The 11,416-nt window shown below is 43.7% G+C and overlaps 2 protein-coding genes across 2 annotated transcripts; one reads left to right on the top strand and one right to left on the bottom strand.

Annotated features, from left to right (window-relative positions):
* Positions 1 to 1,277: 1,277 nt before the first annotated feature.
* On the top strand, positions 1,278 to 9,051 carry LOC108103156 (maestro heat-like repeat-containing protein family member 1). Its single transcript, XM_017208537.2, has 9 exons — positions 1,278 to 1,689; positions 3,060 to 3,237; positions 3,305 to 5,736; positions 5,792 to 6,437; positions 6,501 to 6,975; positions 7,036 to 7,236; positions 7,293 to 8,183; positions 8,245 to 8,347; positions 8,414 to 9,051. Exons 1-9 carry the CDS (start codon positions 1,530 to 1,532, stop codon positions 8,554 to 8,556), a joined length of 5,229 nt encoding a protein of 1,742 aa, XP_017064026.1. The 5' UTR covers positions 1,278 to 1,529; the 3' UTR covers positions 8,557 to 9,051.
* Positions 9,052 to 9,309: 258 nt separating this feature from the next.
* Positions 9,310 to 11,395, bottom strand: LOC108103157 (aladin). The gene is made up of 5 exons (XM_017208538.2): positions 10,901 to 11,395; positions 10,707 to 10,839; positions 10,421 to 10,572; positions 9,983 to 10,359; positions 9,310 to 9,731 (listed from the first exon to the last, which is right to left on the bottom strand). The coding sequence occupies exons 1-5, from the start codon at positions 11,302 to 11,304 to the stop codon at positions 9,391 to 9,393; spliced, it is 1,407 nt and encodes a 468-aa protein (XP_017064027.1). The 5' UTR covers positions 11,305 to 11,395; the 3' UTR covers positions 9,310 to 9,390.
* Between the last annotated feature and the right edge of the window lie 21 nt (positions 11,396 to 11,416).

The following is an 11,416-nucleotide window of genomic DNA, read 5'->3' as shown; positions in this document are numbered from 1 at the left end:
CCTTGCTCTAAAGCACCGCCCACGCTTGCTGATTGGCCGAAGACTTTTGAGTGGCGCAGGTGGACATCATTTTCAAGTCACGCCATTGGTGGAACCCATTTCATCCACCGTCGACAGCAACCACTTCCAATTGGAATTCACAAGGAAAGCCGCTCTCTTTATTCAGCCAAGATAATTTTGAGTTAAGAGAATTGCCTTTGGTAAGCGCGGTTTTTCAAAATTTTTAAAGAGTTGTTTGGCTTAAAACTTAAAAATGTTTTTTAAAATAAACAAATTTAAAATTTTTTTTTTATTTAATAGTACTTGCAAAATTGTTTCTCGAATAATATAAATACAAATATGACTTAAATCCACTTTTGAAATTTATTTATTTTTAATAGATTTAATAATGTTAATATTTGCTTAAAACCATTCACTCTTCTTTAAGGTAAAAAGGTTCTTTAAAATAACTGGCCTTTCCATTTCTTTTCTTTCTTATTTATTTAAAGTTAAGGAGGAAAAGAGGATTATCATTTAAATTTGTATAACAAATTATTCCTTAAAAAATAAAACATGTAATAAAGTTCCTAAACTTTTAAAACACCTGATTTACTAAATTGAAGTTTTTACTTAAAACAAATACCTAACATTTGGAAATTAAAATATAAATATGAAACAAAATTAATGGTGAAATTCTAAATTCTAAAAAACCCTTAGCATTTGCATGGCGACCTAACAGTTTTATCAAACTAACGTTTATCTGAAAAAAAATGAAAAAAATTTTAATTAAAAAATGTGTGTTGTTGCTTAAGAAAACACGGATTAAAAATGACATGTGTTATTTGTTTTGGAAAGGGGTGATAAGAGGTTATCATAGGGCCTATATTGTGGTTTCGCCTTGGTTTGTGGTCGAAACAATGATATCGGATTAAAAAAACAACGAAAGGCTCTAACATTTTAAACAGTGTTTCTTTAAAATTACCTCTGACTTATCATAATGAAACGGAAAGTACCACTTTTTATCGCGAATGTGCGGAAGCGGAAGAAGCAATCGAATAATTCGCTGTTAAGTTAAGAAAAGTTATCAAGTGAAAAAAAAACAATTTTTTCTAAAATTTCGGCGTGCTTTTGCTTTTTTTTAAATTTAACTTGTGGATATATTAAAATGATTTTAGTAACAACATTAAAAAAGGACTTAAGCCGGTATAGGAAGTCTAGTTGGAAGTACAACAAAGTAACATGAATATCTGTTCCTATTGGATCTTGAAACATCGCCTGAGGTGTGTGTCCGTGCTAAGTACTTAGCAAAGTAAAGTAAGAAGATTTGCTATCATACAACATTCATAAAATACACTAACGCATACTGCCAGCATATTTCTCCAACGCCAAAAGGGTCACATTATTAGCTAAACAAAACAATTTCGCAACGGAGTTTTTCGCTTGTTTTCCCGAGGTTTTCCGCGGTCAAGCAGTGCGCGTCTTAATTTATCGCTATCTGAATTCCCGTTAAACTGGAGAAGTGGAAGAGAACGCGCAATTCCACCAAGAAGATGAATGATCGAGGAGGTGGTGGTGGTGGCGATGGGGGAGGATCCTCCACATCGGGCAACAACAACAAATCAGCTGCTGGAAATAACGCCGCCACTGGAAGTGCCGCTGCAGCTGCTTCTTCTTCAGCGGCGCCTGTTGATAAGCCCACGATTCTGGAAGGTACAAGAAAATCAGATGAAAACAAAGAGAAACCGAAAATCCCATAGATAATGATAAACACATTACTCTACTATTAGGAAACCCCCAAAACTTACACACTCATGTAGCATTAACGTAAATGGGCGTTTAACCACCTCTCCTTCTCTCACACTCCAGCCCAGATTAATGATAAACCACAGCCTTTTGTCCTGTTCTATAAATACAACTACGCATTAGACAAAACGCACACATGACCGCCCAAAAGTAACGGGGAATCCTTTGTTGACCCATTTTTAGGGGGTGGAGTGAAAGAGAAAGGGATAGATAAATAACTCTGTTTGCGTATCTATACATGTATTTAGAGACCTGTTGATTGTGTGAAGCCCTAAAAAAGCATCTAAGCATGTTTGTATATACATATGTATATACAACGCACAAATTACAAAAATTTATTAGTATGACAAATCAATACAAAAACATTTCACAATTACACCCACAAATTGCATTCAATTTGATTTGATTCATCAGCTAGTGTATGTATTGGTTTACAGTTAATTTTTGAAAAATAACAGCACGTCCTCTCGAATATCACTGGAAACTCAATCCAATTGGACTTATGTGTCTCTAGACTGACGTGTTCCTTATACATATGTAGATGTTTTTTTGATCATATCATTATCAGGTGACTCCTATATTATTCTTGTTTTTCATGGTGTGTGATATTGTCAAATGTGTCCCAAACCATTTTAGACCTATTTATTTTTCAAATACATATGTCAGAAACAATTTGTTTATTAGAATTATTCTATACACTCACAATTTACTTCAAAAAATGTGGAATATTTATATTTTTTTGAAGCTTATGTTCATCTTGTAAATGTGTAAATTTTACAATCTAGACTATAAAAATATACATTATCTGTTTTATTTTTGTGACCCTCACTGTGTCTACATTAAAATAGAACTATGGTGTAAACTTGACTTTGATCTAGTTACTTGTATTACTGAATGCTACACATTGTTTCACTATATAATGGCTCTAACTAATTCCACTGACTGTGCCCAAAGAGTGTATAATTAGTGACTCATTCAAATAGCTTTTATATTGCCATAATTTCCCTCTTATCAGTATTGCAAATTCTTTCTAAAACTTTTACTAAAATAAAACACTGAAAATGTAAAGCACATTACATCTTGACTACCAATAATTAAATATGTATTTATCACAAATGATATTCTCTCTGAAAATAATTTATAATGTAAATAAGTAAAAGAATCATATACACCAAAGTGGAGGTATTTTGACTAGTATGGTAAGGGGAATATGTTGAATACAATTCTAAGATCTATATGTTTGAGTTTAGTAAAGATTCATGAATTTTTCTTTTTAGGCGTGCTGCACAATATCTTCGATGGACTGACTGACAAGGAGGAGCAGGTGCGTGTCGCCATGCAGCAGGCGATCGTTAAAATCCTAGAAACTCATCCGCAAAGGGCGGCGGAGATCCTCAGCGAGCACCGGTCGCAGCAGCCCAAGATGAGTGAGCAAACGGTGGCCATGTTGCTAGAGTGAGTATCTCTAGGGGATATCCAATGAACCAGCTTTCTTAATCCATCCGGGTTTTTCATTTTCCAGCTGTATTCGTCGCGTAGTGGGTGCGGAAACTCCACTGCCGCCGGCTGCCAATCAGAAACTTATTGCTTTGGCTCTGCAAGAACTAACTAGGAATCCCGAACACGTTCCCCTGATACAGAATCCCGCCCAGCGTATTTTAGTGGCAATCGGACGTAGCAGTCCGGAGAGCTGCGAGCAGGTGATGGAGGCTCTTCAGGAAAAGGGAACTAGTACCGATGGTGTTGCCCACTTTATGCTGATGCAGTGTCTTGGATTGCTGGCCACCGAGAATCCGTCAGGTGTGGCGCCTCACATAAAGGCAATTTTGGGCAGATGTCAGCCACATCTAGTTGGAATCCGTCATGATCACATCAAGCAGGCACATGCCTATGCCATCGGTAGATTCAGTGAAGCTTTGTTGGAGGAGGGCGGTAAAGGGGAGGGGGAGAACTGCTCCACAGAGATCAGTGTAGCCTACGATGTGCTCTTCAATCAGTGGCTGCACTCCCGTGAGCCGAAGGTTTGCGTGGAGATACTCCAAGCCTTGTCCAGCATGTATCCCCTGCTGCCCAAAGATCGAATTCAAGATCAGGCCGCCAGATTGGTTCCCCAGATCCTTGCCTTATACCGACGCAGTGTGGACAGGAATGCGGTTACCCAGTTTCTCTGCTCCGTGCTAAAAACAAACCTGGCCCTAAATGCCACCGTTTTGGATGGCATCATCGATCCCTTGGTCACCCATTTGTTCGACCTGGTCTGTGTGTATCCGGACTACGAGAAGCCACAAACTGTTAAGGGTCATTATGAAGTGCTGCGCTGTTTTCACCTGCTAGCCGGTCATCATCCTTACTCAACCCGTATCATGGATACATTGCTTATTCATCTTCGTAACAATAGCGAACGTGAGAGAATGAAGTCCCTGCTGATACTCACCCATCTGCTCAACTCCTGTGCCGGCAACATAGAGAACCGCATTCCAGCCACCATTGAGTGCCTGAAACAACTGATCCTGAGTGAACGGGGAATCAAGATGAAGCTCACCCTGTTAAAGACTATTGTGGCACTCGCTCAAAAATCCCATATAAGGGACAAGGAGTTTGTGTGGTTCGTAGTCCGGCACAGTTGCAGGTACTCCAAGCCAAGCCAAGAGCATGGCAGTCAGGAGGAACACGCGAATCTTGTCCTAAGCTGTGAGAACACCCTGTACATGCTAGCCTCTACAGTGGGCACCTTGGATGAGCTACTTAAGAGGGAGCTACTGAACTACTTAATCCTTCTGGACTACACTGATATTTGTGGCAATCTCGCCAAGTGCCTAGCTAGTTTGTTTGCCAAATCTCCACATATAGAGTACGATATAGCAGGCGAAGATGCGGCCCCGGAGCAGGCTACACCAGACGGTGGGGGAGCCACTGGTGAAGATCGCAGTGTCATTAAGCGTGGGAAGGTGATGGTCCCTGGAGCGGAGACAATTTACGCAAGATGTTTGGCACTCCTTGGCAACCAACAGTGCATCAAACGCTGCTCGAATATCCTTAGTTTCTTGCGCTACTATCATCCCCAAGTGAATCCCGCTCTGGAGGAACTATGGGAGCGAAGAATTCCCGACCTCTTACTACAAATCAACAGAGAGAGTGCCTACCGTCAGCTTCTGCATGATTTTGTGCTGGAAACGAACGAGTTCTTAGGCGGATTGGATGAGAACTTTCCTCAGCGTTTGGCCAGTAAACTGGCGGACCAGATGTACTTGTATCCCATGCAGTTACCCCACTCTGAGTGGCATTTGCCTGACCTAAGTGCCGAGAGAGGCATGCTCCTCCAGGCGGTGGCCCTAACTCTGCTCCAGGTGACCGATGTGGCCTGCATCTATACTAAGATTGATCTCATTGTGACGAGTGCCAGGCAGGAGAGATTGGACAAGCATGTCAAGCATGCGGACTACGAGAAGCGAATTGAACCCTGCGCCAGAGCCTTGGGCTATATATCGCGTCAGCACTTGGGACATTTGGTCAAGAAGCTAACCGAACTGGCCCAAATCGGTGGACGAAAGCACTCCACCGGATTCTTTAGCAATCTGCACTTCATTAAGGATACGCACAAAGAGCTTGAAAATTACAAGAGCAACCTGCTGGTGGTCAAGGCCTTCGGTCGCATCATGGACGAAGCCGATCCGCTGCAATCCATCCAGCACCTCGATGAGGACGACACCCTGCTGGGCTTTCTGATCCAACAACTGGCCGTGCATAAGGACCAAACAATAATGTCTGCCATTCTACAGACCTTGCTCAGCATCTGCAACCAGTTGATCGCCACCAAGGACCAGTTGCCAGCACCGCTGCGCCACCGAAAGCAAATCATGGAGACAGTATTCAACATCCCCATCGAGGCACCCTTCCACGACCTGCCACTGCTGCCCACCATCCTCAAGCTGGGCACTGACTTTATTCGAATAGGTAGGAAAATCCGTATATTTAATAAACCAGAGAAACTTTATCCTACTTCTTTTAGGTGGTCCCGATACAGAGGAGTGTGTGGACGGCGGAGTGATTTTTGAGATAGCGTGCCGCAACTTCTTCGGCTGCGCCCAGCAGTTAAAAATGAAATTCGACTCGCAGGAGGAGGATGAACGCAACAGCTTCCTGGCCAAACACCTGAACGAATCTCTGCCCCAGCTAAACGCCCTGGTGCGGGCCATCGTAGAGTTGGATGCATCGCCGGCCACCCTGGATTTGATTATTGGCATCCTAGAGGGTTGGACACGGGATCGAAATTCAGAGGTGCGAATCTGCGCTAGCCACGTCTTTAATAACACCTTGGAGGTCTACATCAAGGCAATGAAAATTGGATGCGAAGCCCCATCAAAGTTTAACCAGACAGGCCAGATGCTGGGCAAAATTGTGCCCAGATGCATTGACTCAAATGGTACGGTACGACAGGTATCAGTGGATATCCTGCAGAAGACACTAGAGATCGCGTGTATATACGAAACCCTGACAATAGCTAGCATCGACAGCACTGCTGATTGGCTAAAAGAGATAGAGGCCATTAAGGAGCACATTATCACAGACGAACCCAAGCAGATTTACAATCTAGCCGGCGACATCGCCAAGATCATTGCCCTGCGTATCTCCAGCTTTCAGTACCTTCAATTCTGGTGAGTATGCGTTGTATTTTTATGTGTGAGAATCATTCAAATATTCTTTCTCCTTTTTTAAAGCAAAACCTTGCTTCACTCGCTCCGAGATCCCGAGCAGAGTTCCACTATCGGCGCCAGTGTGGTTCTGAAGTTCTTCATCCAGCAAAAGGGTTCGGAGCTATTCCACGCCATCCCCGACCTGGTTAGGGACAGTTTATTGGCCCTGCAAGTGTGCGAGGTGCCCAGAGCCAAGTCCGGAGTACTTAAAGCTCTGGTGGCCCTCACCAAGCACCACCCCAAGTTGGTTTGTGCCGAAATGCTGGCCCAGCCGCTGCCATACGATCCCAACCTGGTAGAGTACTGGCACCTAGTGTGCAACGATCCGGAGTTGACGGGCATCACACTGGACAATTTTCTGCAGCTGCTAAGTGGCGCATCACTGCAGGAGGGTGGCCAGGAGGCATCGCTCTCTGAACGTCAGAAACTGGCAAGCGGTCAGCCGTTTGCTATTTTCTGCGCCCTGCATGAGATGTTGCCCTGTAAGGACATCAAGGGGGTGAGTGATGGGAGAACATTCCTAAAGTTTTAATATAAAACATATGTTTGCTGTTTATAGCAACTGGAGACAAGATTTTCGGATATATTCTGCATGCTGCTGACCTCTCTGAGCAGCTACACCAACCTAGCACCACCGAATCCTGTAAATGTCTCTTTAAGTCCCAATCAGACGCAATCGGGCAAAACCAAGTTTGGATTTGTTCCCAACAAGGATCTGGTTAAACTCAATCCCTGCCAAATAGCCCTGGAAACATTTCAGGTGGGTTTTAAGGGACAAAAGCATCTTGTAATCTTGACCAAAATATTTGATTTTAGGCCTTTCTAACCAACCTGGAAATGGAGCAGATTGCCAGCGTGCTCACTGTGAACAACCAACTGGCGAGCAGCGCAGATTGGCACAACTACATCGAACTGTTAACTCCAATGGCCATCGGACTGGGTCAGCAGTTGCAGCTGGGAAGTCCACAAATGAGGCAGCTGGTCAACTCCTTGAGCAAATATGTGGCTTCGCCGCACGACGGCCAGCGAGTGGCTGCTGTGGGTCTTTTCTCCCGCTTAGTGCCACTGAAACCCACCGGTGAGCTAGCTGCTTCCATATTACTCCATCTCGGAGCAGCGCTCTCGGATCCCAATGCGGTGGTGCGTGGTCTGAGCATCCAGGGCATGGGGTACGTGGGCCAATTGGGGGAAAAGGAAGCGAAGCGCTACTCTGAAACTGCAATCGGAGCCTTGCTGAAAGGGGTCGACGATCCGGTTGGCGATTGTCTGATCAACATTCCGCTGGAGAGCATGCGCGGACTGTCTGGAATCTTGCGAGCCCTGCCAAGCGAGCGCGTGGAGTCCTTCCACGTTTCTCTGGCAATCCGTATTCGACCATTTCTGGGAAACTATGCGTTAGAGATGCGCGAGGCGGCCATTCAATTGTTTGGTGACATATGCGAGGGCAAGCACGATGATGGCAGCAGTTCACCAACCTCCTCAATGGAAGCGTTAAGAGAGCAACTCATCGCCAATCTTTTCCCGCTGCTCCTCCATCTAAGCGAAAGCGAGGCGGCTATTGTGGCGGCCTGCCGCGGGACACTGCAGCGGGTTTGCCGTCTCCTGAACGCACCAAAAGTCGCGCAGATGGCTCAGCAACAGTTGGGCGAGGAACGGAGTCACCAGCTTAACTACAACATCTTTGTACTAGAATTCGTGAAGTTGATTGTAAGTTTACAATACGATGGTTTAAAACATCATATATAAACATTTGAATTGCATTTTTAAGGCGCTGGAGCTGACCGATCACATCCAGGATTTCATCGACTCGTGCTTGCCGCAGCTACGTAGTCAGTGGCCGGAGGTGCGGGGTAGTGCAGCCATTGTTATTGGTAAGCTTCTAGATCCTCCGATCCCTTAAAGTCTCCAAACTTTTATATTCCGATGATCTTCCTCAGGCATTTTGAACAACTTCCTAAGCGAACGAAACGTCCACTCTGAGGCTGTGGCCAGCAAGATTTCCGTTCTGCTTAAGGACGAACAGGCGTTGGTACGAATAAGGGCGGCTACCGCCCTAGGATACTTCTTCGGTGACATCTAGGACTTCTGGGGGACCAACTCGATTAATATTATATGTGTGGTTATATTGTGTGTATGTAAATTATGACTTAGTATTGCTCCAAGTGTGATCCCTTTGCCTCAGCAATCGTTCCCCTTATTATGTTTGATATTTAACTCTTTGTTTTGTTATTTAATCGGAATCACGTTATATGCTATACCATATATATACACATACCATTATTTATATATTTATATGCAAGTTTTTGTGAAGCGTTTTGCAGCTTTAAGGCAGTCGTATTCTATAGAAGACTTGGTTGCCGACAATAATTACTTCAATACACTGAGTCTATTCAAAATTACCTCGACTTTTTGAGGTTTATTAAAATTAAAAACTATGATTCCATAGAAAATATGTGATTTTATACGTTTCTTGTTCTTATATTCCATGGATAAGCTATTTTAATGAAAATATTAATAAATCCTTGGAAATGTAATTAGCTATTTTCATTAAATGTTTATATAATTGTTGGACCAATTTTAAGAAAATAATTAATTGTTAGGGATCGTAATTGAATGATTTAAAATACCTTAAAGGTGTAAAACGCTGGCACATTTCATTTGAATGTGAATAAGAGACAAAAGTGGGCGTTTTGTAGGAGAGATGCGAGTTCTTAACTATTTGTTCGATTCTAATAGTCAATTACCTTCCACATTCTTAAAATATTTTGTGCCCTACTTACTCACACCTTTGGATTTATTAAAATCCACCGCAGTTGATAGATTCCAGAACAAGTTTACCCTGTTTAATTGTGTATTAACGCTTACAAAAACCAAATGAAATAAAATATACAAAAAAAAAACATTAAGCTTAAAATCAGTCGAAGGCATAGTACTGGATGCGACCTGACGACCAGGCGATTGTCAGTACGGAACGATCGTTATCCTTGTAAAGTGGCTGGAAGCAAATGAAGCTGGGATGCTCCGCCGGCGTCTCCCCGCTCAGATAATATGCCGCCGATATTTGGAGGTCAAATTTCTGAATAAAGGTGCGGAATACAGCAATGCAGTTGGTCGACTTAAATGTAATCACGAGGTAGTTTCCATGTGGATCCCATGCCAACTGCTGGGCGGGACCACCGATCAGCGTGCGATTTGCATCGATGCTGCAGGCATTTAGATCAGCAATAGGAAGAATTTCCTTTTCATCCGCCGAAGCTGCAAGAGGGATTAATAATATATGAAATTATTGTGCTGTTTTAGTTTATATTTATCACAAAAATAACTAATTTATGAATGTAGTCAGCATTATACAGGCGGTCTGGAAGCTATAGCAGCCGCCAACCTGTTCCTGTCAATATTAATATGGGGCAGCCCCATATCACACCCTTGTATTTGACCACAACTTAAGGCCAGACACTGAGAATAGGCTGCCCTGGGCTTCAGAACCTTAAGATTTTTATACTTACACGAAAGCAGACTTTGTTGCACAAACTGCAGGCGATAGAGAATCGGTTCTGCGCTGCTAACGAAAAGCAGGAAACGACCACATGGTGACCAACAGGCTGTTTGCACATAGCCTCCAGGACCACACACCCAACGCTCGGTGGACCACTGATGATGGCAGTTCCATACACGGAATACCCGATCCACGGTGGCCGCAAAAAGCCAGTCATTATTCGGCGACCATTTAAGCACCGATCCCGGCGGACCCAGACGTCTAAGAGGTTGCATCAATCCATTGTCCGGTTGCCAGATAATGATGGCACGATCACCAATGGAGGCGGTGGCCAACTGAACGCCGTCCTTGTTCCACTGCATCGAAGTAATTGGAAGATTGTCGGGGCTAAAAGGAAGAGCTGGATCAGTTTTTATTTAAAATATAGCATAAAACTAAGTAATCTTACTGTTTGAAGACTTTGGAGGGCGCATTGGTACGACCCAGATGCAGACTACTGTCCACTTCCCAGAAACAAAGTCCCTGCCGACATCCAATCACGATCTCTGCGGCGCAGAGCGGCCGCCACGCCATACAAGTGATCTCCGTTTGATTGGGGCTCTGAAATAATTAAAATTTAATGATTTGTATAGATCAAGAAATATTTTAAAAGTATGTCATTTGTGTTTATAATGTTAAATCAACATATCTTAGGCTTTAATTGGTGTAAGTAATGAAAAAGTTAATCTTCCTACCTTTAGAATGGTTGCGGTGGCGGTGTTTGAGTTCTTAAAGTAAATGCGCACCACATCATCCACACCAGCCACGGCCAGGCTGAAGAAGTGACAGTTCCAAGCAAGGAATCGCACGTCGCTGTTAAGCCAATCCCTGAAATAATCAGAGATAATGCGTTTACTATCAACTGGCTATTAAGCTTTGCTTCACCCACCTGGTTTCAGCGAACTGTGCAATCCGCTCTCCACTAAGTTCCTGTGTATGCGGAAGAATCCTCAGTCTCAAGCCGGTTGCCAGACCCAGAATACGGGCAATGAAGTCCCCTGCCTGGGCAATCAGCGGAGCCTGCTCGCGGCTCTTTGTGCTCCGCGCCTCCTCCAGTGACTCCCAGAATCCGCCATCAAAGAAGGTACGGGTGATCCGCTTAAGAACGCCTTCATCCACTGGCACAAAGCTCTGGCCGCCATAAAATCTTTGGCCAGCCGGATTGGCCTGAAGTTCGCTTTTCAGGTTTATCTGGGGATAGCGCTCCAGCTCCGGAATGTGATTGTGTCGCAGCGCCAAATCCGGCAGCGTAGAAAAAGGAGGACACTGTTTAAGGTTGCTCAGGGCCGCCATTATTTCTCGTTATAAACATTCAACTTAACTTATAATGCTAACAAAAATGCGGCAAGCAAACGCGCGGTAATTACAATTAGATGTGGGAAATAATCGATAGCAGTGGTCTTAA

This window comes from Drosophila eugracilis, unplaced genomic scaffold (assembly GCF_018153835.1).
Source record: "Drosophila eugracilis isolate 14026-0451.02 unplaced genomic scaffold, ASM1815383v1 contig_649, whole genome shotgun sequence".
NCBI lineage: Eukaryota > Metazoa > Arthropoda > Insecta > Diptera > Drosophilidae > Drosophila > Drosophila eugracilis.
Note: the sequence above shows the minus strand (reverse complement) of the source record. Positions and strands in the feature narration are given on the sequence as shown.

Excerpts from the sequence above, each read along its gene's own strand:
- LOC108103156 (XM_017208537.2), top strand. The coding sequence starts at position 1,530 with ATGAATGATCGAGGAGGTGGTGGTGGTGGCGATGGGGGAGGATCCTCC. Across the intron at positions 6,976-7,035 it reads CCTGTAAGGACATCAAGGGG|CAACTGGAGACAAGATTTTC; the intron begins GTGAGTGATGGG and ends TGCTGTTTATAG. Across the intron at positions 8,184-8,244 it reads TAGAATTCGTGAAGTTGATT|GCGCTGGAGCTGACCGATCA; the intron begins GTAAGTTTACAA and ends TGCATTTTTAAG.
- LOC108103157 (XM_017208538.2), bottom strand. The coding sequence starts at position 11,304 with ATGGCGGCCCTGAGCAACCTTAAACAGTGTCCTCCTTTTTCTACGCTG. Across the intron at positions 10,840-10,900 it reads GCACAGTTCGCTGAAACCAG|GGATTGGCTTAACAGCGACG; the intron begins GTGGGTGAAGCA and ends TGATTATTTCAG. Across the intron at positions 10,360-10,420 it reads CCCTCCAAAGTCTTCAAACA|CCCCGACAATCTTCCAATTA; the intron begins GTAAGATTACTT and ends TCTTCCTTTTAG.